The sequence below is a fragment of the Oncorhynchus kisutch genome, linkage group LG9 (assembly GCF_002021735.2).
Source record: "Oncorhynchus kisutch isolate 150728-3 linkage group LG9, Okis_V2, whole genome shotgun sequence".
Taxonomy (NCBI): Eukaryota; Metazoa; Chordata; class Actinopteri; order Salmoniformes; family Salmonidae; genus Oncorhynchus; species Oncorhynchus kisutch.
The window spans coordinates 2,353,846-2,380,435 of record NC_034182.2 but is presented as its reverse complement, the minus strand read 5'-3'; the positions used below and the strand labels follow the sequence as shown (position 1 = coordinate 2,380,435).

Below are 26,590 nucleotides of genomic sequence, written 5' to 3'. Positions count from 1 at the left end.
TTGTTGGGGAATTGTTAACATCTGCTAAACATGTGTATGTGACCATTCAAATTTGATTTGAAGTACTGTACAGAATGTAGAATTGTGCCATTTTCACATACAGTATGTAGACACTGATATTGTGCTGGAGATAATGAAAAGGAGGTTGAAAGGGGAATTACCCTTTAAAACAACAACCAAAATGACTGCCTGTAACAGTGTTTTGGTTTAACACTAATAGGAGTTAACTCTAGACCAGCACAAGTGTGGAATAGAAATAACACTGTGAGTGTTAATTACCCCCAAATGTTACCCCATTTGCGTAACACCGGCAAGTGTAATGCAGTGTTCATTTTTGCACTATAGAGTGTTACATTAACAATCACAATGTAACACTATAATCTGAGTACTTTTTACACTCTGTAGAGTGGGACCATATGTACTCTAAGATGGTGTTAAAATATACTTTAAGTATTGATTTAACACTGTTCAATGTACTGTGAGGAGAATATCTATGAGAGGAGTTATAGGTCAAACACATCTGTAGGTTGCTGTCGTGTGTGTGTGTGAACCGTAGCTTCGAATTGGTGTTTATTTGCGGTTTGATGACCAAGACGCAGCAGGTATTGTCCGACTAGGACGGACAGAGGGTACTTCACTCTGTCAGACAATTCATCTCCTATAGTAACAAAGTCCCTCTCAGACAAATCGAGATGATCATTTCATGAATTCTCTGTTGAGTAATTCCAACTCATTAGCGTAGCCGCTCAGGGCATTTAACTGCTAAAGCCTCAATGCATTGTCCCACATTTACTAAGGAAGACAGAAATGCCACATCACTACCCATTTGCATCCTAATTGGCACCCTAGTCCCTATGCAGTGCACTACTTTTGCATTATGGGCCCTGGTCAAAAGTAGTGCAGTATACACTGAGTATACAAAACATCAAGAAAACCTTCCTAATATTGAGTTGCACCATCCCCTTTTGTCCTCAGAACACCCTCAGTTCATCCAGGCATGGACTCTACAAGGTGTGGAAAGCGTTCCACAGGGATGCTGGTCCATGTTGACTCCAATGCTTCCCACAGTTGTGTTAAGTTGGCTGGATGTCCTTTGGGTGGTGGACCATTCTTGATGCACATGTGAAACTGTTATACGTAAAAACCCAGCAGCGTTGCAGTTCTTGACACACTCAAGCCGGTGCGCCTGGCACCTGCTACCAGATCACATTCATGGAAATAGTTCTTCATGTTTTATGTGTATATGGAATAGGGTGTCATTCACGATGCAACCCCGTCACATCCTGTGCCCCTCTCCCACTGACAACCTGACCGGCAGGATGACAAGATGGTCAATGATCAAAGCCCATCAATAGACTTCCTGAATCCCAAGGGGATGGGGCTTGTACTGCGGCTATCGATTGGCCGTGTCTGGTTTTCATTATTGTCGAGTCGGAATACAAGAAAGGGGTCAGTTGCTCCTGCCAGTCACTGTGTGGGTGGGTGAGTGAGTGAGTGAAGTGGATCAGAGGGCAGTTTGATCTCCTAATGAATAACTTCCTGTGGAGTCGTTCCATGTCATTTCAGCAGGCTCTGACACCCACCATCACAGATTGTTCTGGAATCCTTTCTGTTGTGAAAAACAGATAAGATTAGCATTCCTGCAACATTATTTTGTTGAAATTTCATTTGATCTCTGAGCAATAAAGCTAATTTGATTGCACCCAAACTGGCCCTATTGGATTTATAAGATTCACATATTATTCAATAAATATAGTACCTAAAATCCGATTTGGGACTGACCTTCTTCTTACCATTGAGTAAGACATGAGGAATCCAATGAAATGTTCCAAAGCCAGCCATGGACCTCCCACACCAGTCCTTCCCCAACAACCAGTATACAGTATAAATTCACTATGTCTGACAAGTAGTAAGGAGCTGTGGCTTGGAATATTGCCTGTTCATTTGGTGAAAAGGCAATAAATTAGCCATTGAAGTCGCTTGCATAAATGAGTGTGAAATTACTAGGTTTTGCCCACTAGATGCCGCTGTTCCTGCTGCTGCCACACCGTTTTATAAATGTTGCTGGTCTCTTGTGTTTATTAAATGGATCACAACATTTTGCAATTTTGGGTAGAAAACCAATAACCTTTGCTCATGATGAAAATCAATTGTTTAGTCATCCTCACAAGCCAGTCATCCATGAACGCAGTTTGTCCTTCTCTTAGCAGGTAGGCCGTCATTGTAAATAAGAATTTGTTCTTTTAACTGACTTGCCGAGTGAAGTAAAGGTTGAATAAAAATAAATTAACCAACCTAATGCTTCATCCCCAACCCTCCTTGAAAAGTCCAAGAAATGGCAGCTCTCTGACAGGGCTGTCACTATGGTGCAATTCTCATATGAAGGCTTTTCTTACTAACACTGATGGAGAACTGGGCTAGTGACTAAAATGTTGTGCCATCTCTAATAAAATTATAAACCATTGCATGACGGTCATAAAATTGCTAGAAAACATCTCTATATGTTGTGTGATTTAGTAACATTTACCATTAAACTCAATCCAATACCGTTACAAATCACCATACAGTGTGTGTTTGGGACTTTTACCATTGAAGACCATTCGAGACCATAACATTAAACCCATTAGAACTACTGTAGCCTAATGGTTTGTTCACCAGGAATGGTCTAACTACTGTTGAGATTTTTTGAAGGGATGATTATTATTATTATCATTATTAGAATAATTGTGAGGCTGGCCAAACAATGTATTTTATCATGATGATTGAAAGCCATTGGTTTTTCGACCCTAAATTGCAAAGAAAATGTTGTGATCCATTTAGTAAAAACAATAGGCCAGCAACATTTATCAAACGGTGCGGCAGTAGCAGGAACAGCGGCATCTAGTGGGCAAAACCTGGTACTTTCACACTCATTTATGCAAGCGACTTCAATGGCTAATTTATCTGAACAGGGGGAATAAAACATCCCCAGATTCACAGGGATGAAGAAGCAATACTCCAAGCCACAGCTCCATGCTACTTGTCTGACACTGAGAACTCATACTGTATATACTGGCTGTTGGAGTAGGATTGGCGTGGAGATTATATGAATCCCTTCAATTCAAATGGCCAATTTTGGTTACAATTAATGAGTTGAATTTCTCAGAGATCAAATTATATTTCAACAAAATAATGTTTCAGAAATGCTAATCATATCTGTTTCTAACTACAGAAACGATTTCATCACAATCTGAGATGGTGGATGTCGATATCCTATTTCTTGTGCTTTTTGACGTCACAACCTTTACCCTATTGAGCATGTTACTGGCCACTTAGATGGTTGTCAGTGCACTGATGTGTGTGTGTGTGTTTGTTGAATTGTGACATTTGTGTGGTATCATTGTGTGTTTGTTGAATTGTGACAATTGTGTGGTATCATTGTGTGTTTGTTGAATTGTGACATTTGTGTGCTATCATTGTGTGTTTGTTGAATTGTGACATTGTGTGTTGAATTGTGACATTTGTGTGGTATCATTGTGACTTTGTGTGTGTTTGTCTGTCTAATTGAGATGTGTTGTAGGTTTAGAAACACCACCACTCTCTAAGTCAGGTTTAGGGATGGATTTCTATTCAGTCAAGCGGAAGATGAGATTGTGTGATATGAGATTTTCAGTTTGAAGAAATGCTTGAGGTTGTGTGTTTTGTCTTTCTTCATTTCATTATAGTGTCATGCACATGGGCTTATGTCACATCGTGGTGTTGTAGGGTTGTGTGTGTGTGTGTGTGTTCATCTCATCCATTGGATTTAGCGTGTGGTTTAACATGAGACATATGCCTATATACTTCTTAACTTTGAAGTGAAAGTTCAGTGGGTTTTTGTTTGCTAGAACACAGTATAAATGCTGTATACATGATATGTGAATCAACGTTTGAATGCACTGTTTTGTCTCTTTGTGTGTGTCTTTTTAAATGCGTGCATATTCCAAACCTTTACACCCACACACTAATGAGTGTGGCTGACTTCACCCCCATCTCTCACACACGTCTGGTAATGGCATTACTTTGTCTCAAGCAGCATTTACTGCCCTGGAGCTGCTGGGAGATTGTATGTGTCTGGGGATGGTGAATTAAATCTGGGCTGTAGAAAGGGGTTTTCCTTGTGTGTGTGAGTGTGTCCGCATATTTATACCTTTAAGTGTTTGAGAATGTATGAAAATATTGACATTGTGTGTGTTGGTGTGTGTGGGTGTCAGCCCACCACCTCGGTCAGGTTAATTAGTGTGTCCCTCCAGTGCTGTTACCTTCCCACAGCTGCTACCAACAACCAATAACACACAAGCAGGAAATTAGGAATGTCTTTCTTCTTCCACTCCTTCGATCTCCTCACCAGTCCCTTACGTTTTCATGTCCACTTTGATTTCCTGTCACGTTGTTAGAGGCTATAGGGCGATTCCGTGGGAAAGTCAACCTAATCATGCCCAAATGATGTTAGTCATTTGCCAATGAAACCGCATGAATAATTATCCTGAAGGTCTGTATGTTGGAGTTCAGCTTTATTGGAAACGTTTGTAAAAGGAGGCCAAGTCTAAAAAAATAAGTAATTTCATGGCCTTTTGGTAGAGCGCACAGAGCTCATTTCTCTACACACAGCTGTCCCCCAGTGTTGGTTAGGAAGGTGAGATGTTAATGAAGCGATACAGACCAAATGAAAGTGTCTCGTGTCATGAAAGGATAGGGGATGACTGGGACAATGTTACCCCCTTTGTTTTCTTTAGGAAAGGTTTTTGTAAAACATCCACCCAACATTGGATCATGTTCCTGATGTCTCTCTGAAGTTTCATCAAGGTTTTATATGGTATATCAGTGGTTTCTCCCTTTTCCTCGTCACCATTCTGATATCTGCAACATTCATAATGGTTGTGGTGGATATTAATGTATCATATCTTTGCTTCAGAAGCTTGTGCATTCAACACATTTTGTGTGTCTGTTCTGATGTTTTCTTCAGACTGTTCCGGAAGCAGTTGTTGATATCTTGGCTATGGTTTGTTCAGGTGATCTTGGAAAAGATCTGCTGAAATGTGTTTCTGATACTTGGTAGGACTGTTTTTCAGATAGAAAGATGAGAAGAGTGTTATGAAAGCCCCCCAAAATATACCAACTTTTAGGGCTGGCATAATTATCGTATAACCACGTAAATGATGGTTATGGATGAATAAAATAAATAAGTCGTTTTTTATCCCAAATTCCAAAGTAGATTGTCAGTATAGGCACATGCATATTGTTGTATTTGCATATTGTGGTACAATATTTCAGAAAAGTTTTAATACAAAACAATATTTGTCTGTACATTCAACTGATAATGATTTATTTGGATCCATTTCAAATGAAAGCAAGTGAATGTTAGGGTGTGGTGACTGGCCTACCTGTATACTATTCAGGCTGTTTGTTAGGGTGTGGTGACTGGCCTACCTGTATACTATTCAGGCTGTTTGTTAGGGTGTGGTGACTGGCCTACCTGTATACTATTCAGGCTGTTTTTTAGGGTGTGGTGACTGGCCTACCTGTATACTATTCAGGCTGTTTGTTAGGGTGTGGTGACTGGCCTACCTGTATACTATTCAGGCTGTTTGTTAGGGTGTGTTGACTGGCCTCCCTGTATACTATTTAGGCTGTTTGTTAGGGTGTGGTGACTGGCCTACCTGTATACTATTCAGGCTGTTTGTTAGGGTGTGTTGACTGGCCTCCCTGTATACTATTCAGGCTGTTTGTTAGGGTGTGGTGACTGACCTACCTGTATACTATTCAGGCTGTTTGTTAGGGTGTGGTGACTGGCCTCCCTGTATACTATTCATGGTGTTTGTTAGGGTGTGGTGACTGGCCTACCTGTATACTATTCAGGCTGTTTGTTAGGGTGTGGTGACTGGCCTACCTGTATACTATTCAGGCTGTTTGTTAGGGTGTGGTGACTGGCCTCCCTGTATACTATTCAGGCTGTTTGTTAGGGTGTGGTGACTGGCCTCCCTGTATACTATTCAGGCTGTTTGTTAGGGTGTGGTGACTGACCTCCCTGTATACTATTCAGGCTGTTTGTTAGGGTGTGGTGACTGGCCTCCCTGTATACTATTCAGGCTGTTTGTTAGGGTGTGGTGACTGGCCTACCTGTATACTATTCAGGCTGTTTGTTAGGGTGTGGTGACTGGCCTACCTGTATACTATTCAGGCTGTTTGTTAGGGTGTGGTGACTGGCCTACCTGTATACTATTCATGGTGTTTGTTAGGGTGTGGTGACTGGCCTACCTGTATACTATTCAGGCTGTTTGTTAGGGTGTGGTGACTGGCCTACCTGTATACTATTCAGGCTGTTTGTTAGGGTGTGGTGACTGGCCTACCGGTGACGGAGAGAGAGGGGGGGTGACGGGTAGAGAGGGGGGTGACGGAGAGAGGGGGTGACGGATAGAGAGGGGGTGACGGAGAGAGGGGGGGGTGACGGAGAGAGGGGGGGTGACGGAGAGAGGGGGTGACGGAGAGAGAGGGGGTGACAGAGAGAGGGGGGTGACGGAGAGAGGGGGGTGATGGAGGGGAAAGACAGAGAGGTTGTGTCTAAGGGCAGTAGACAGGACATAGTCTGCATATTTCTCTAATCTCCAAATAAGCAGACGTCTAGTCTACAAGAATGTTTACATGTATTTCTAATCTAATGTTTCTCCCTAATTCAATTTGAGGACTGCTTCTTGCCTTTTTGTGTGCATAGTGAAAGCACAGTAGAAGAGAATAGAGCCCACTGCAAGAAAGGGAATTGGCTGTGGAATGTGCAATAGAATAGAGTGTAGAATGTGAAATAGCATAAAATAGAATGTAGAATGTGAAAAATATTATGTTGAATTTAATAAATTGTGATGAATTGTGACTGGCCTTCCTGTATACTATTCAGGCTGTTATTATGAAATCCTAATGTACTACTGTATGCCTTCTGTTGACCTTTTCTTTTTTTCAACATTCCAAATGACTTTCCTAAGAAATGGTGATCCGTGTTTTGAACTAAGACATACAAACTCGGATGTAGAATGTGGGCTAGAATAGAATGTGAACTTGAATAGAATGTATAATATGAAATAGAATGTGAAATTAAATCTCTTAGCCCTGTGATAAAGGTCCTTATACATCATTTTGGGGAGTACCAGTACCAGTCTGTCTTAGTTTCTTGTTCTGAATGGTCCTCTATGGAGGAACTACCCAAGGTGTGTGAACAAACACCCATATTTTTTACATCACTTTTTATTTTGTTTTCTCAAATGTACAGATTACACCTTTTATCTAAAGGCTCTTGGTTGTGGGTGTGGCCAGTCACCCCATATCATCTCACACCTGGTCCCACCTAACGGACTCATACACTCTCTCATACAGTCACTGTGTTCATACATGAGGGAGGTGTGCGTGTGTGTTTGTATCAGAGTGGTTTTTATGTATGCGTGTGTAAGCTTTGGGTGTGTCAAGGATGTGTATGTGAATAGTAGGTGTGTGTGTGTGTGTGTGAGAGAGAGATCCCTTTCTGTCCCATGATTGTCCACGTTATCTGTCAATCACTCTATGTGAGTGCAAACTAAAGGCCTTCCCCCCCTGCTACGATGCAGTGCTAGTAGCGTTGTTTGGGCCAGTAACCGAAAGGTTGCTGGATCGAATCCCCAAGGTGAAAATCTGTCATTCTGCCCCTGAGCAAGGCAGTTAACCCACTGTTCCCCGGGCGCTGAAGACTTGGTATCCCCCTTTCCTTTCCCTTATAAGAGATGTTATGCCCTATTCTAGGGACATATACCAGATGGCTGTCTTATAGATTTTTGTACCCCTTGTGTGTGGAGTAAAAAAAAAACACTATTTCTCCTGAGGAACTTTGTCATTGTGTTGCAGAGTTCCAAATCTGGCACTACGTGTGTGTGAGAACTTGAAGCAGTTATAGAACCCATTGCCCTTTGGTTGTGAGGTCTAGGGTCCACTTACCAACCAATAATTAACAAAATGGGACAAACACCAAATTGAGACTCTGCATGCAGAATTCTGCAAAACATCCTCCGTGTTTAACGTAAAACACCATAAAATGCATGCAGAGCAGAATTAGGCCGAGTTCACAAATCTTCCATCACACAGCCATCACCTACAGATAAATAAACCTGGAGACGGGTCCCCTAAGCAAGCTGGTCCTGGGACTCTGTTCACAAACACAAACAGAGCCCCAGGAAAGCATCACAATTAGACCCAACCAAATTATGAGAAAACAAAAAGATAATTACTTGACACATTGGAAAGAATTTACAAAAAACTGAGCAAACTAGAAGGCTATTTGGCCTTAAACAGAGAGTACACTGTCGAATACCTGACCACTGTGACTGACCCAAACTTAAGGAAAACTTTGACTATGTACAGACTCAGTGAGCATAGCCTTGCTATTGAGAAAGGCCGCCGATGGCAGACCTGGCTCTCAAGAGCAGACAGGCTATTTGCACACTGCCCACAAAATGAGGTGGAAACTAAGCTGCACTTCCTAACCTTCTGCCAAATGTATGACCGTTTTAGAGACACATATTTCCCTCGGATTACACAGATCCACAAAGAATTTGAAAACAAATCCAATTTTCATAAACTCCCATTATATATTGGCTGAAATACCACAGTGTGCAATCACAGCATCAACATTTGTGAGCTTTTGCCACAATAAAAGGCAACCAGTGAAGAACAAACACCATTGTAAATACAACCCATGTTTATTTATTTTCCCTTCTGTACTTTAACTATTTGCACATCATTGCAACACTGTATACAGTTGACGTCGGAAGTTTACATACACCTTAGCCAAATACATTGCAACTTAGTTTTTCACAATTCCTGACATTTAATCCTAGTAAAATTCCCTGTTTTAGGTCAGTTATGATCACCACTTTATTTTAACAATGTGAAATGTCAGAATAATAGTAATAATAATAATAGAATAATAGAGAATTATTTCAGCTTTTATTTCTTTCATCACATTCCCAGTGGGTCAGAAGTTTATATACACTCAATTTGTATTTGGTAGCATTGCCTTTAAATTGTTTAACTTGGGTCAAACGTTTCAGGTAGCCTTCCACAAACTTCCCACAATAAGTTGGGTGAATTTTGGCCCATTCCTCCTGACAGAGCTGGTGTAACTGAGTCAGGTTTGTAGGCCTCCTTGCTCGCACAAGCTTTTTCAGTTTTGCCCACAAATTTTATATAGGATTGAGGTCAGAGATTTTTGATGGCCGCTCCAATACCTTGTCCTTAAGCCATTTTGACACAACTTTGGAAGTACGCTTGGGGTCATTGTCCATTTGGAAGACCCATTTGCGACCAAGCTTTAACTTCCTGACTGATGTCTTGAGATGTTGCTTCAATATATCCACATAATTTCCCCTCATGATGCCATCTAGTTTGTGAAGTGCACCAGTTTCTCCTGTAGCAAAGCACCCCCACAACATGATATTGCCACCCCCGTGCTTCAAGGTTGGGATGGTGTTTTTCAGCTTGCAAGCCTCCCCCTTTTTCCTCCAAACATACAATGGTCCTTATATGATGGTCCTTAGGGAGGTAGAGCCAAACAGTTATATTTTTGACCATCAGACCAGAGGACATTTCTCCAAAAAGTCTGATCTTTGTCCCCATGTGCAGTTGCAAACCGTAGTCTGGCTTTTTTATGGCTGATTTCTTTTGATTTTCCCATGATGTCAAGCAGAGAGGCACTGAGTTTGAAGGTAGGCCTTTAAATACATCCACAGGTACACCTACAATTGACTCAGGCTAATTGACCCATTGGAATTGTGAAATAATCTGTCTGTTAACAATTTTTTGTAAAATTACTTGTGTCATGCACAAAGTAGATGTCCTAACCGACTTGCCAAAACTATAGTTCGTTAACAAGAAATTTGTGGAGTGGTTGAAAAACTAGTTTGAATGACTCCAACCTAAGTGTATGTTAACTTCCAACTTCAACTGTATATACATTGACATTTGAAATGTCTTTTTTTATTTTGCAACTTTTATGAGTGTAATGTTTGCTGTACATTTTTTACTGTTTATTTCACTTTTGTTTATTATCTATTTCACTTGCTTTGGCAAAATAAACATATGTTTCCCATGTCATTAAAGCCCCGAAAATTGAAAATTGAAGTTGACTTGAGAGAGCGAGAGACTTCAAAGGTCATGGGAAAACGAGTCAGTTACATGCAATCTTAGCCCTTTGGAGGTCCCACATCCCATAGAAGAAAGATAGACTGGTCCCAGATCTGTTTGCACTGTCTTGCTGACTCCGATGGTCATTGTGATGTGGCTAAGTCACAAACAGATCTGTGATCAGGCTAAAAGAAAAGGGCTTCTATATTGTGTCTCTTTGTACTTCAGTGTCTATCATGATCATGTGCTCAACACATAGAAAGCCTGTTGTGGACTTCAGTGTGATTTTCAATTACAGGAAAACAAAAATCAATACAATTGGAAAGCATACAATTGTAAGGACTGTGTCTTGGTGCGTGTTGGCTTACAGTCTGTCTGTCTTGTGTCCACAGCATGTGGAGAGGCTTGAATGTGAACTGTGCAGACAGTTCAGGGTACACACCCCTCCACCACGCATCACTGAACGGACACAGGTAAGAGTGTGTGTGTTTGTGGAGAGGTGGCTGGTGGGGGTGAGGAAGTGTTTGTCTGTGTGCTTGCATGCTTGTGAGTGTAATGCAATGTGATTGCCTTTTCCAGACACACACACACTAGGGCTGTGCGATATATCAAATGAATTAGATTCATTTAAATGTATGTTTTTCTGCGATATTCCAAATGCCTGTATCACAAGAATCAAGTCATTTGTTTTTATCTGCTCGTTGTCATGTAGTCTTCTTGGTCTCGTCTCCTTCTCTTCTGCGGTGACTTTTAACATTCCCATTTACACATACACACCAACACTTGAAAGCCAGATCAGTTGAATTGCAAAAAAGCATGTTAAACTATTTTATTAAAATAATTACATTATTAGTGACTCTTACAGTTGTACAAGGTTTATATTTAGTCTGGCCAAGTCCTGAATTCATTAGATCATTGCTGACTGTTTGAAATGCTGTGTATTGACCTTTAATTGTAGAACAAAGCTGATTTAAAGAAAACAGAAACAATATATATTGTGAATCTCCCATAAATTTGAAAAAGCTCTTACATACACACACATACACACACCAGCCCCTTTCCCCATTCTCACACACACACACACACACACAGACACACACACACACACACACACACACACACACACACACACACACACACACACACACACACACACACACACACACACACACACACTTTTTCCCACTGTCGGATTAAGATGAGTCTGACGGCTAGCCCTGCTCAGCCAAACTGTCGGATTAAGATGAGTCTGACGGCTAGCCCTGCTCAGCCAAACTGTCGGATTAAGATGAGTCTGACGGCTAGCCCTGCTCAGCCAAACTGTTGGATTAAGATGAGTCTGACGGCTAGCCCTGCTCAGCCAAACTGTCAGATTAAGATGAGTCTGAAGGCTAGCCCTGCTCAGCCAAACTGTTGGATTAAGATGAGTCTGAAGGCTAGCCCTGCTCAGCCAAACTGTTGTATTGAGATGAGTCTGAAGGCTAGCCCTGCTCAGCCAAACTGTTGGATTAAGATGAGTCTGAAGGCTAGCCCTGCTCAGACAAACTGCTGTATTAAGATGAGCTAGCCCTGCTCAGCCAAACTGTAGTATTAAGATGAGTCTGAAGGCTAGCCCTGCTCAGCCAAACTGTTGTATTAAAATGAGTCTGACGGCTAGCCCTGCTCAGCCAAACTGTCAGATTAAGATGAGTCTGAAGGCTAGCCCTGCTCAGCCAAACTGTTGGATTAAGATGAGTCTGACGGCTAGCCCTGCTCAGCCAAACTGTCGGATTAAGATGAGTCTGAAGGCTAGCCCTGCTCAGCCAAACTGTCGGATTAAGATGAGTCTGACGGCTAGCCCTGCTCAGCCAAACTGTCGGATTAAGATGAGTCTGACGGCTAGCCCTGCTCAGCCAAACTGTCGGATTAAGATGAGTCTGAAGGCTAGCCCTGCTCAGCCAAACTGTTGGATTAAGATGAGTCTGAAGGCTAGCCCTGCTCAGCCAAACTGTTGGATTCAGATGAGTGACGGCTAGCCCTGCTCAGCCAAACTGTTGTATTAAAATGAGTATGACGGCTAGCCCTGCTCAGCCAAACTGTTGTAATAAAATGAGTCTGAAGGCTAGCCCTGCTCAGCCAAACTGTTGGATTAAGATGAGTCTGAAGGCTAGCCCTGCTCAGCCAAACTGTCGGATTAAGATGAGTCTGACGGCTAGCCCTGCTCAGCCAAACTGTAGTATTAAGATGAGTCTGACGGCTAGCCCTGCTCAGCCAAACTGTCGGATTAAGATGAGTCTGACGGCTAGCCCTGCTCAGCCAAACTGTAGTATTAAGATGAGTCTGAAGGCTAGCCCTGCTCAGCCAAACTGTTGGATTAAGATGAGTCTGACGGCTAGCCCTGCTCAGCCAAACTGTTGGATTAAGATGAGTCTGACGGCTAGCCCTGCTCAGCCAAACTGTAGGATTAAGATGAGTCTGAAGGCTAGCCCTGCTCAGCCAAACTGTTGGATTAAGATGAGTCTGACGGCTAGCCCTGCTAAGCCAAACTGTTGTATTAAGATGAGTCCGACGGCTAGCCCTGCTCAGCCAAACTGTTGTATTAAGATGAGTCTGAAGGCTAGCCCTGCTCAGCCAAACTGTTGTATTAAGATGAGTCTGAAGGCTAGCCCTGCTCAGCCAAACTGTTGGATTAAGATGAGTCTGAAGGCTAGCCCTGCTCAGCCAAACTGTCGGATTAAAATGAGTCTGAAGGCTAGCCCTGCTCAGCCAAACTGTTGGATTAAGATGAGTCTGAAGGCTAGCCCTGCTCAGCCAAACTGTAGTATTAAGATGAGTCTGACGGCTAGCCCTGCTAAGCCAAACTGTTGTATTAAGATGAGTCTGACGGCTAGCCCTGCTCAGCCAAACTGTTGTATTAAGATGAGTCTGAAGGCTAGCCCTGCTCAGCCAAACTGTTGTATTAAGATGAGTCTGAAGGCTAGCCCTGCTCAGCCAGACTGTTGGATTAAGATGAGTCTGAAGGCTAGCCCTGCTCAGCCAAACTGCTGTATTAAGATGAGCTAGCCCTGCTCAGCCAAACTGTAGTATTAAGATGAGTCTGAAGGCTAGCCCTGCTCAGCCAAACTGTTGTATTAAGATGAGTCTGACGGCTAGCCCTGCTCAGCCAAACTGTCAGATTAAGATGAGTCTGAAGGCTAGCCCTGCTCAGCCAAACTGTTGGATTAAGATGACTCTGACGGCTAGCCCTGCTCAGCCAAACTGTCGGATTAAGATGAGTCTGAAGGCTAGCCCTGCTCAGCCAAACTGTCGGATTAAGATGAGTCTGAAGGCTAGCCCTGCTCAGCCAAACTGTTGGATTAAGATGAGTCTGAAGGCTAGCCCTGCTCAGCCAAACTGTTGGATTAAGATGAGTGACGGCTAGCCCTGCTCAGCCAAACTGTTGTATTAAGATGAGTCTGACGGCTAGCCCTGCTCAGCCAAACTGTTGGATTAAGATGAGTCTGACGGCTAGCCCTGCTCAGCCAAACTGTTAGATTAAGATGAGTCTGAAGGCTAGCCCTGCTCAGCCAAACTGTTGTATTAAGATGAGTCTGACGGCTAGCCCTGCTCAGCCAAACTGTTGGATTAAGATGAGTCTGACGGCTAGCCCTGCTCAGCCAAACTGTTGTATTAAGATGAGTCTGACGGCTAGCCCTGCTCAGCCAAACTGTAGTATTAAGATGAGTCTGAAGGCTAGCCCTGCTCAGCCAAACTGTTGTATTAAGATGAGTCTGACGGCTAGCCCTGCTCAGCCAAACTGTTGGATTAAGATGAGTCTGAAGGCTAGCCCTGCTCAGCCAAACTGTTGGATTAAGATGAGTCTGACGGCTAGCCCTGCTCAGCCAAACTGTTGTATTAAGATGAGTCTGACGGCTAGCCCTGCTCAGCCAAACTGTTGGATTAAGATGAGTCTGAAGGCTAGCCCTGCTCAGCCAAACTGTTGTATTAAGATGAGTCTGAAGGCTAGCCCTGCTCAGCCAAACTGTTGTATTAAGATGAGTCTGAAGGCTAGCCCTGCTCAGCCAAACTGTTGGATTAAGATGAGTCTGAAGGCTAGCCCTGCTCAGCCAAACTGTAGTATTAAGATGAGTCTGACGGCTAGCCCTGCTAAGCCAAACTGTTGTATTAAGATGAGTCCGACGGCTAGCCCTGCTCAGCCAAACTGTTGTATTAAGATGAGTCTGAAGGCTAGCCCTGCTCAGCCAAACTGTTGTATTAAGATGAGTCTGAAGGCTAGCCCTGCTCAGCCAAACTGTTGGATTAAGATGAGTCTGAAGGCTAGCCCTGCTCAGCCAAACTGTTGGATTAAGATGAGTCTGACGGCTAGCCCTGCTCAGCCAAACTGTTGGATTAAGATGAGTCTGACGGCTAGCCCTGCTCAGCCAAACTGTTGTATTAAGATGAGTCTGAAGGCTAGCCCTGCTCAGCCAAACTGTTGTATTAAGATGAGTCTGAAGGCTAGCCCTGCTCAGCCAAACTGTTGTATTAAGATGAGTCTGAAGGCTAGCCCTGCTCAGCCAAACTGTTGGATTAAGATGAGTCTGAAGGCTAGCCCTGCTCAGCCAAACTGTAGTATTAAGATGAGTCCGACGGCTAGCCCTGCTCAGCCAAACTGTTGTATTAAGATGAGTCTGAAGGCTAGCCCTGCTCAGCCAAACTGTTGTATTAAGATGAGTCTGAAGGCTAGCCCTGCTCAGCCAAACTGTTGTATTAAGATGAGTCTGAAGGCTAGCCCTGCTCAGCCAAACTGTTGGATTAAGATGAGTCTGAAGGCTAGCCCTGCTCAGCCAAACTGTTGGATTAAGATGAGTCTGACGGCTAGCCCTGCTCAGCCAGACTGTTGGATTAAGATGAGTCTGACGGCTATCCCTGCTCAGCCAAACTGTTGGATTAAGATGAGTCTGACGGCTAGCCCTGCTCAGCCAAACTGTAGTATTAAGATGAGTCTGAAGGCTAGCCCTGCTCAGCCAAACTGTTGTATTAAGATGAGTCTGAAGGCTAGCCCTGCTCAGCCAAACTGTCGGATTAAGATGAGTCTGAAGGCTAGCCCTGCTCAGCCAAACTGTAGGATTAAGATGAGTCTGACGGCTAGCCCTGCTCAGCCAAACTGTAGGATTAAGATGAGTCTGAAGGCTAGCCCTGCTCAGCCAAACTGTAGGATTAAGATGAGTCTGACGGCTAGCCCTGCTCAGCCAAACTGTTGGATTAAGATGAGTCTGAAGGCTAGCCCTGCTCAGCCAAACTGTTGTATTAAGATGAGTCTGAAGGCTAGCCCTGCTCAGCCAAACTGTTGTATTAAGATGAGTCTGAAGGCTAGCCCTGCTCAGCCAAACTGTTGGATTAAGATGAGTCTGAAGGCTAGCCCTGCTCAGCCAAACTGTAGTATTAAGATGAGTCTGACGGCTAGCCCTGCTCAGCCAAACTGTAGTATTAAGATGAGTCTGACGGCTAGCCCTGCTAAGCCAAACTGTTGTATTAAGATGAGTCCGACGGCTAGCCCTGCTCAGCCAAACTGTTGTATTAAGATGAGTCTGAAGGCTAGCCCTGCTCAGCCAAACTGTTGGATTAAGATGAGTCTGACGGCTATCCCTGCTCAGCCAAACTGTTGGATTAAGATGAGTCTGACGGCTAGCCCTGCTCAGCCAAACTGTAGTATTAAGATGAGTCTGAAGGCTAGCCCTGCTCAGCCAAACTGTTGTATTAAGATGAGTCTGAAGGCTAGCCCTGCTCAGCCAAAATGTCGGATTAAGATGAGTCTGAAGGCTAGCCCTGCTCAGCCAAACTGTAGGATTAAGATGAGTCTGACGGCTAGCCCTGCTCAGCCAAACTGTAGGATTAAGATGAGTCTGAAGGCTAGCCCTGCTCAGCCAAACTGTAGGATTAAGATGAGTCTGACGGCTAGCCCTGCTCAGCCAAACTGTTGGATTAAGATGAGTCTGAAGGCTAGCCCTGCTCAGCCAAACTGTTGGATTAAGATGAGTCTGAAGGCTAGCCCTGCTCAGCCAAACTGTTGGATTAAGATGAGTCTGAAGGCTAGCCCTGCTCAGCCAAACTGTTGTATTAAGATGAGTCTGAAGGCTAGCCCTGCTCAGCCAAACTGTAGTATTAAGATGAGTCTGAAGGCTAGCCCTGCTCAGCCAAACTGTTGGATTAAGATGAGTCTGAAGGCTAGCCCTGCTCAGCCAAACTGTTGGATTAAGATGAGTCTCAAGGCTAGCCCTGCTCAGCCAAACAGTTGTATTAAGATGAGTCTGACGGCTAGCCCTGCTCAGCCAAACTGTAGTATTAAGATGAGTCTGACGTCTAGCCCTGCTCAGCCAAACTGTTGTATTAAGATGAGTCTGACGGCTAGCCCTGCTCAGCCAAACTGTAGTATTAAGATGAGTCTGACGGCTAGCCCTGCTAAGCCAAACTGTTGTATTAAGATGAGTCCGACGGCTAGCCCTGCTCAGCCAAACTGTTGTATTAAGATGAGTCTGAAGGCTAGCCCTGCTCAGCCAAACTGTTGTATTAAGATGAGTCTGAAGGCTAGCCCTGCTCGGCCAAACTGTTGGATTAAGATGAGTCTGAAGGCTAGCCCTGCTCAGCCAAACTGTTGGATTAAGATGAGTCTGACGGCTAGCCCTGCTCAGCCAAACTGTTGGATTAAGATGAGTCTGACGGCTATCCCTGCTCAGCCAAACTGTTGTATTAAGATGAGTCTGACGGCTAGCCCTGCTCAGCCAAACTGTAGTATTAAGATGAGTCTGAAGGCTAGCCCTGCTCAGCCAACTGTTGTATTAAGATGAGTCTGAAGGCTAGCCCTGCTCAGCCAAACTGTAGTATTAAGATGAGTCTGAAGGCTAGCCCTGCTCAGCCAAACTGTTGTATTAAGATGAGTCTGAAGGCTAGCCCTGCTGAGCCAAACTGTCGGATTAAGATGAGTCTGAAGGCTAGCCCTGCTCAGCCAAACTGTTGGATTAAGATGAGTCTGAAGGCTAGCCCTGCTCAGCCAAACTGTTGTATTAAGATGAGTCTGAAGGCTAGCCCTGCCCAGCCAAACTGTTGGATTAAGATGAGTCTGAAGGCTAGCCCTGCTGAGCCAAACTGTTGGATTAAGATGAGTCTGAAGGCTAGCCCTGCTCAGCCAAACTGTTGGATTAAGATGAGTCTGAAGGCTAGCCCTGCTCAGCCAAACTGTTGTATTAAGATGAGTCTGACGGCTAGCCCTGCTCAGCCAAACTGTTGTATTAAGATGAGTCTGAAGGCTAGCCCTGCTCAGCCAAACTGTTGGATTAAGATGAGTCTGAAGGCTAGCCCTGCTCGGCCAAACTGTTGGATTAAGATGAGTCTGAAGGCTAGCCCTGCTCAGCCAAACTGTTGGATTAAGATGAGTCTGAAGGCTAGCCCTGCTCAGCCAAACTGTTGTATTAAGATGAGTCTGAAGGCTAGCCCTGCTCAGCCAAACTGTTGTATTAAGATGAGTCTGAAGGCTAGCCCTGCTCAGCCAAACTGTTGGATTAAGATGAGTCTGAAGGCTAGCCCTGCTCGGCCAAACTGTTGGATTAAGATGAGTCTGAAGGCTAGCCCTGCTCAGCCAAACTGTTGGATTAAGATGAGTCTGAAGGCTAGCCCTGCTCAGCCAAACTGTTGTATTAAGATGAGTCTGAAGGCTAGCCCTGCTCAGCCAAACTGTTGTATTAAGATGAGTCTGAAGGCTAGCCCTGCTCAGCCAAACTGTTGGATTAAGATGAGTCTGAAGGCTAGCCCTGCTCAGCCAAACTGTAGTATTAAGATGAGTCTGAAGGCTAGCCCTGCTGAGCCAAACTGTTGGATTAAGATGAGTCTGAAGGCTAGCCCTGCTCAGCCAAACTGTTGGATTAAGATGAGTCTGAAGGCTAGCCCTGCTCAGCCAAACTGTTGTATTAAGATGAGTCTGACGGCTAGCCCTGCTCAGCCAAACTGTTGTATTAAGATGAGTCTGAAGGCTAGCCCTGCTCAGCCAAACTGTTGGATTAAGATGAGTCTGAAGGCTAGCCCTGCTCGGCCAAACTGTTGGATTAAGATGAGTCTGAAGGCTAGCCCTGCTCAGCCAAACTGTTGGATTAAGATGAGTCTGAAGGCTAGCCCTGCTCAGCCAAACTGTTGTATTAAGATGAGTCTGAAGGTTAGCCCTGCTCAGCCAAACTGTTGTATTAAGATGAGTCTGAAGGCTAGCCCTGCTCAGCCAAACTGTTGGATTAAGATGAGTCTGAAGGCTAGCCCTGCTCGGCCAAACTGTTGGATTAAGATGAGTCTGAAGGCTAGCCCTGCTCAGCCAAACTGTTGGATTAAGATGAGTCTGAAGGCTAGCCCTGCTCAGCCAAACTGTTGTATTAAGATGAGTCTGAAGGCTAGCCCTGCTCAGCCAAACTGTTGTATTAAGATGAGTCTGAAGGCTAGCCCTGCTCAGCCAAACTGTTGGATTAAGATGAGTCTGAAGGCTAGCCCTGCTCAGCCAAACTGTAGTATTAAGATGAGTCTGACGGCTAGCCCTGCTCAGCCAAACTGTAGTATTAAGATGAGTCTGAAGGCTAGCCCTGCTCAGCCAAACTGTTGTATTAAGATGAGTCTGAAGGCTAGCCCTGCTCAGCCAAAATGTCGGATTAAGATGAGTCTGAAGGCTAGCCCTGCTCAGCCAAACTGTTGGATTAAGATGAGTCTGAAGGCTAGCCCTGCTCAGCCAAACTGTTGGATTAAGATGAGTCTGAAGGCTAGCCCTGCTCAGCCAAACTGTAGTATTAAGATGAGTCTGAAGGCTAGCCCTGCTCAGCCAAACTGTTGGATTAAGATGAGTCTGAAGGCTAGCCCTGCTCAGCCAAACTGTTGGATTAAGATGAGTCTCAAGGCTAGCCCTGCTCAGCCAAACAGTTGTATTAAGATGAGTCTGACGGCTAGCCCTGCTCAGCCAAACTGTAGTATTAAGATGAGTCTGACGTCTAGCCCTGCTCAGCCAAACTGTTGTATTAAGATGAGTCTGACGGCTAGCCCTGCTCAGCCAAACTGTAGTGTTAAGATGAGTCTGACGGCTAGCCCTGCTAAGCCAAACTGTTGTATTAAGATGAGTCCGACGGCTAGCCCTGCTCAGCCAAACTGTTGTATTAAGATGAGTCTGAAGGCTAGCCCTGCTCAGCCAAACTGTTGGATTAAGATGAGTCTGAAGGCTAGCCCTGCTCAGCCAAACTGTTGTATTAAGATGAGTCTGAAGGCTAGCCCTGCTCAGCCAAACTGTTGTATTAAGATGAGTCTGAAGGCTAGCCCTGCTCAGCCAAACTGTTGGATTAAGATGAGTCTGAAGGCTAGCCCTGCTCAGCCAAACTGTAGTATTAAGATGAGTCTGACGGCTAGCCCTGCTCAGCCAAACTGTAGTATTAAGATGAGTCTGAAGGCTAGCCCTGCTCAGCCAAACTGTTGTATTAAGATGAGTCTGAAGGCTAGCCCTGCTCAGCCAAAATGTCGGATTAAGATGAGTCTGAAGGCTAGCCCTGCTCAGCCAAACTGTTGGATTAAGATGAGTCTGAAGGCTAGCCCTGCTCAGCCAAACTGTTGTATTAAGATGAGTCTGAAGGCTAGCCCTGCTCAGCCAAACTGTAGTATTAAGATGAGTCTGAAGGCTAGCCCTGCTCAGCCAAACTGTTGGATTAAGATGAGTCTGAAGGCTAGCCCTGCTCAGCCAAACTGTTGGATTAAGATGAGTCTCAAGGCTAGCCCTGCTCAGCCAAACAGTTGTATTAAGATGAGTCTGACGGCTAGCCCTGCTCAGCCAAACTGTAGTATTAAGATGAGTCTGACGTCTAGCCCTGCTCAGCCAAACTGTTGTATTAAGATGAGTCTGACGGCTAGCCCTGCTCAGCCAAACTGTAGTGTTAAGATGAGTCTGACGGCTAGCCCTGCTAAGCCAAACTGTTGTATTAAGATGAGTCCGACGGCTAGCCCTGCTCAGCCAAACTGTTGTATTAAGATGAGTCTGAAGGCTAGCCCTGCTCAGCCAAACTGTTGTATTAAGATGAGTCTGAAGGCTAGCCCTGCTCGGCCAAACTGTTGGATTAAGATGAGTCTGAAGGCTAGCCCTGCTCAGCCAAACTGTTGGATTAAGATGAGTCTGACGGCTAGCCCTGCTCAGCCAAACTGTTGGATTAAGATGAGTCTGACGGCTATCCCTGCTCAGCCAAACTGTTGGATTAAGATGAGTCTGACGGCTAGCCCTGCTCAGCCAAACTGTAGTATTAAGATGAGTCTGAAGGCTAGCCCTGCTCAGCCAACTGTTGTATTAAGATGAGTCTGAAGGCTAGCCCTGCTCAGCCAAACTGTAGTATTAAGATGAGTCTGAAGGCTAGCCCTGCTCAGCCAAACTGTTGTATTAAGATGAGTCTGAAGGCTAGCCCTGCTGAGCCAAACTGTCGGATTAAGATGAGTCTGAAGGCTAGCCCTGCTCAGCCAAACTGTTGGATTAAGATGAGTCTGAAGGCTAGCCCTGCTCAGCCAAACTGTTGTATTAAGATGAGTCTGAAGGCTAGCCCTGCCCAGCCAAACTGTTGGATTAAGATGAGTCTGAAGGCTAGCCCTGCTGAGCCAAACTGTTGGATTAAGATGAGTCTGAAGGCTAGCCCTGCTCAGCCAAACTGTTGGATTAAGATGAGTCTGAAGGCTAGCCCTGCTCAGCCAAACTGTTGTATTAAGATGAGTCTGACGGCTAGCCCTGCTCAGCCAAACTGTTGTATTAAGATGAGTCTGAAGGCTAGCCCTGCTCAGCCAAACTGTTGGATTAAGATGAGTCTGAAGGCTAGCCCTGCTCAGCCAAACTGTTGGATTAAGATGAGTCTGACGGCTAGCCCTGCTCAGCCAAACTGTTGGATTAAGATGAGTCTGACGGCTATCCCTGCTCAGCCAAACTGTTGGATTAAGATGAGTCTGACGGCTAGCCCTGCTCAGCCAAACTGTAGTATTAAGATGAGTCTGAAGGCTAGCCCTGCTCAGCCAACTGTTGTATTAAGATGAGTCTGAAGGCTAGCCCTGCTCAGCCAAACTGTAGTATTAAGATGAGTCTGAAGGCTAGCCCTGCTCAGCCAAACTGTTGTATTAAGATGAGTCTGAAGGCTAGCCCTGCTGAGCCAAACTGTCGGATTAAGATGAGTCTGAAGGCTAGCCCTGCTCAGCCAAACTGTTGGATTAAGATGAGTCTGAAGGCTAGCCCTGCTCAGCCAAACTGTTGTATTAAGATGAGTCTGAAGGCTAGCCCTGCCCAGCCAAACTGTTGGATTAAGATGAGTCTGAAGGCTAGCCCTGCTGAGCCAAACTGTTGTATTAAGATGAGTCTGAAGGCTAGCCCTGCTCAGCCAAACTGTTGGATTAAGATGAGTCTGAAGGCTAGCCCTGCTCAGCCAAACTGTTGTATTAAGATGAGTCTGACGGCTAGCCCTGCTCAGCCAAACTGTTGTATTAAGATGAGTCTGAAGGCTAGCCCTGCTCAGCCAAACTGTTGGATTAAGATGAGTCTGAAGGCTAGCCCTGCTCAGCCAAACTGTTGTATTAAGATGAGTCTGAAGGCTAGCCCTGCTCAGCCAAACTGTTGGATTAAGATGAGTCTGAAGGCTAGCCCTGCTCAGCCAAACTGTTGGATTAAGATGAGTCTGAAGGCTAGCCCTGCTCAGCCAAACTGTTGTATTAAGATGAGTCTGACGGCTAGCCCTGCTCAGCCAAACTGTAGTATTAAGATGAGTCTGACGTCTAGCCCTGCTCAGCCAAACTGTTGTATTAAGATGAGTCTGACGGCTAGCCCTGCTCAGCCAAACTGTTGTATTAAGATGAGTCTGAAGGCTAGCCCTGCTCAGCCAAACTGTTGGATTAAGATGAGTCTGAAGGCTAGCCCTGCTCAGCCAAACTGTTGGATTAAGATGAGTCTGACGTCTAGCCCTGCTCAGCCAAACTGTTGTATTAAGATGAGTCTGACGGCTAGCCCTGCTCAGCCAAACTGTTGTATTAAGATGAGTCTGACGGCTAGCCCTGCTCAGCCAAACTGTTGGATTAAGATGAGTCTGAAGGCTAGCCCTGCTCAGCCAAACTGTTGGATTAAGATGAGTCTGACGGCTAGCCCTGCTCAGCCAAACTGTTGGATTAAGATGAGTCTGACGGCTAGCCCTGCTCAGCCAAACTGTTGGATTAAGATGAGTCTGACGGCTAGCCCTGCTCAGCCAAACTGTAGTATTAAGATGAGTCTGAAGGCTAGCCCTGCTCAGCCAAACTGTTGTATTAAGATGAGTCTGAAGGCTAGCCCTGCTCAGCCAAACTGTAGTATTAAGATGAGTCTGAAGGCTAGCCCTGCTCAGCCAAACTGTTGGATTAAGATGAGTCTGAAGGCTAGCCCTGCTCAGCCAAACTGTAGGATTAAGATGAGTCTGACGGCTAGCCCTGCTCAGCCAAACTGTTGGATTAAGATGAGTCTGAAGGCTAGCCCTGCTCAGCCAAACTGTTGGATTAAAATGAGTCTGAAGGCTAGCCCTGCTCAGCCAAACTGTTGGATTAAGATGAGTCTGAAGGCTAGCCCTGCTCAGCCAAACTGTTGGATTAAGATGAGTCTGAATGCTAGCCCTGCTCAGCCAAACTGTTGTATTAAGATGAGTCTGAAGGCTAGCCCTGCTCAGCGAAACTGTTGTATTAAGATGAGTCTGAAGGCTAGCCCTGCTCAGCCAAACTGTTGGATTAAGATGAGTCTGAAGGCTAGCCCTGCTCAGCCAAACTGTTGGATTAAGATGAGTCTGAAGGCTAGCCCTGCTCAGCCAAACTGTTGTATTAAGACGAGTCTGAAGGCTAGCCCTGCTCAGCCAAACTGTAGTATTAAGATGAGTCTGAAGGCTAGCCCTGCTCAGCCAAACTGTTGGATTAAGATGAGTCTGAAGGCTAGCCCTGCTCAGCCAAACTGTTGTATTAAGATGAGTCTGAAGGCTAGCCCTGCTCAGCCAAACTGTTGGATTAAGATGAGTCTGAAGGCTAGCCCTGCTCAGCCAAACTGTTGGATTAAGATGAGTCTGAAGGCTAGCCCTGCTCAGCCAAACTGTTGGATTAAGATGAGTCTGACGGCTAGCCCTGCTCAGCCAAACTGTAGTATTAAGATGAGTCTGACGTCTAGCCCTGCTCAGCCAAACTGTTGTATTAAGATGAGTCTGAAGGCTAGCCCTGCTCAGCCAAACTGTTGTATTAAGATGAGTCTGAAGGCTAGCCCTGCTCAGCCAAACTGTTGGATTAAGATGAGTCTGAAGGCTAGCCCTGCTCAGCCAAACTGTTGGATTAAGATGAGTCTGACGGCTAGCCCTGCTCAGCCAAACTGTTGGATTAAGATGAGTCTGACGGCTATCCCTGCTCAGCCAAACTGTTGGATTAAGATGAGTCTGACGGCTAGCCCTGCTCAGCCAAACTGTAGTATTAAGATGAGTCTGAAGGCTAGCCCTGCTCAGCCAAACTGTTGTATTAAGATGAGTCTGAAGGCTAGCCCTGCTCAGCCAAACTGTAGTATTAAGATGAGTCTGAAGGCTAGCCCTGCTCAGCCAAACTGTTGGATTAAGATGAGTCTGAAGGCTAGCCCTGCTCAGCCAAACTGTAGGATTAAGATGAGTCTGACGGCTAGCCCTGCTCAGCCAAACTGTTGGATTAAGATGAGTCTGACGGCTAGCCCTGCTCAGCCAAACTGTTGGATTAAGATGAGTCTGAAGGCTAGCCCTGCTCAGCCAAACTGTTGGATTAAAATGAGTCTGAAGGCTAGCCCTGCTCAGCCAAACTGTTGGATTAAGATGAGTCTGAAGGCTAGCCCTGCTCAGCCAAACTGTTGTATTAAGATGAGTCTGAAGGCTAGCCCTGCTCAGCCAAACTGTTGGATTAAGATGAGTCTGAAGGCTAGCCCTGCTCAGCCAAACTGTTGTATTAAGATGAGTCTGAAGGCTAGCCCTGCTCAGCCAAACTGTTGGATTAAGATGAGTCTGAAGGCTAGCCCTGCTCAGCCAAACTGTTGTATTAAGATGAGTCTGACGGCTGGCCCTGCTCAGCCAAACTGTAGTATTAAGATGAGTCTGACGGCTAGCCCTGCTCAGCCAAACTGTTGTATTAAGATGAGTCTGACGGCTAGCCCTGCTCAGCCAAACTGTTGTATTAAGACGAGTCTGACGGCTAGCCCTGCTCAGCCAAACTGTTGGATTAAGATGAGTCTGACGGCTAGCCCTGCTCAGCCAAACTGTCAGATTAAGATGAGTCTGACGGCTAGCCCTAATCAGCCAAACTTTCGGATTAACGCTGGGTTTTGGAGGCAATAATGTGGATTTCCTTCTTTAGAACAGCTGCAATAGAGGGGGAGAGGGAGGGCGAAGGGGAGAGGGAGGGCGAAGGGGAGAGAAGGAGAGCGAGCGAAGCAGGGAGAGAAGGAGAGCGAGCGAAGCAGGGAGAGAAGGAGAGCGAGCGAAGCAGGGAGAGAAGGAGAGCGAGCGAAGCAGGGAGAGAAGGAGAGCGAGCGAAGCAGGGAGAGAAGGAGGGAGAGATAAAGGGAGAGAGAGCGAAGGAGGGAGAGAGTGAAAAGTACAGGCTCCAAGTGAAAAACAAGGTCACCAACACACACTTAGAGAAGTGATTTAGAACTTTAGATGAGGGGGGAACAAGGAGGGAACTAACCATTTAACTGTACACTTTTAGACCGTTGTGTTTTGACAATGGATGCATCCTAAATTGCACCCTATTCCCTATATACTGTAGCAGTGCACTATATAGGGAATAGGGGGCCATTAGGGACACACCCAATGTGCACGTGGCATTCTAAAAGGTGAAGCAACAAACTGAAATGTTTCAATGTGAAGAGTTAATTTCAGTCCAGCTAATGCTATTGATGATTTTAATCCACACACATATAAACATTCAATCAGCCTTGGTTATGCAGCTGGCATTATGATTCGGGGCAAGTAAAGTACTTATGCTTTTCTTTCTCTCTCCCCCTTCTCGCTCTGTTGATTATTTTCTTTCTTTCTCGCTCTCTTTCTGTTTCTCTTCCCTCTCCTCTTCTTTCTGTCTCTCTTACGGTTTCTTGCCTTTCTCTACCCATCTTTCCCCCTCTCTCTCTATTCCATCTCTTCCCTCTATCTCCCTCGCACTCTCTCACTCCCCTTACTTACTCCTCTCTCTCTCTCCCCTTCCGCCATCCTCCCCCATCCTCCTCCTCCCTCCTTCTCCTCCTCAGGGACGTGGTGTTGAAATTGCTCCAGTTTGAAGCCTCCACCAATGTGGCTGACAGTAAGGGCTGCATCCCCTTGCACCTGGCCGCCTGGCGTGGAGACGTAGACATTGTCCGTATCCTCGTCCACCACGGGCCCTCACACTGCCGCGTCAACCAGCAGGTGACAACATACTGTTCTGTTCTACACTATAATGTACTACACACTGTTCTGTTCTACACTATACGGTACTACACACTGTTCTGTTCTACACTGTTCTGTACTACACACTGTTCTGTTCTACACTATACTGTACTACACACTGTTCTGTTCGACACTATACTGTATTACAAACTACACACTGTTCTGTTCTACACACTGTTCTGTTCTACACACTGTTCTGTTCTACACACTGTTCTGTTCTACACTGTTCTGTACTTCACACTGTTCTGTTCGATACAATACTTTATTACAAACTATTCTGTACTACACACTACTCTGTTCTACACTATTCTGTACTACACACTACTCTGTTCTACACTATTCTGTACTTCACATGGTTCTGTGCTACACTATTATGTACTACACTATACACTACTACACACAGTTCTGTTTGACACTTCTGTTCTTCACTATTCTGTACGACACTTCTGCACTACACACTGATCTGTTCTATGCTATTCTGTACTACACACTGTTCTACACTATTCTGTACTACACACTGTTATGTTCTACACTATTCTTTACTACAAACTATTCTTTACTACACACTATTCTGTTCTACACACTATTCTGTACTACACACTGTTCTGTTCTGCACTATTCTGTACTACACACTTTACTACACACTATTCTGTTCTACGCTGTTCTGTTCTACACTATACTGTTTTACACACTGTTCTACACTAGTATCTATTACACACTATTCTGTACAACCCAATGTTCTGTTCAACACTATTCTGTTCTAGCGTATACTGTACTACACACTTCTGTTCTATACTTCTGTACTACACACCATTCTGTTCTACACTTATGTACAACACACTGTTCTGTTCTACACTATACTGTTCTACAGACTGTTCTACACTATTCTGTACTATACACTATTATTTACTACACACAATACACACTGTTCTGTTCTACACTATTCTGTACTATACACTATTATTTACTACACACAATACACACTGTTCTGTTCGACACTATCCTGT

The 26,590-nt window shown here is 45.0% G+C and overlaps 1 protein-coding gene across 1 annotated transcript in view; it reads left to right on the top strand.

Moving 5' to 3' along the window:
- LOC109896252 (ankyrin repeat and sterile alpha motif domain-containing protein 1B-like) overlaps positions 1–26,590 on the top strand; it is a 90,406-nt gene that overhangs the window by 42,520 nt on the left and 21,296 nt on the right. The window contains exons 2-3 of the mRNA XM_020490529.2: positions 10,551–10,631; positions 25,406–25,562. Coding sequence (XP_020346118.2) covers positions 10,551–10,631; positions 25,406–25,562 — 238 coding nt within the window. The remainder of the gene's footprint in view (positions 1–10,550; positions 10,632–25,405; positions 25,563–26,590) is intronic.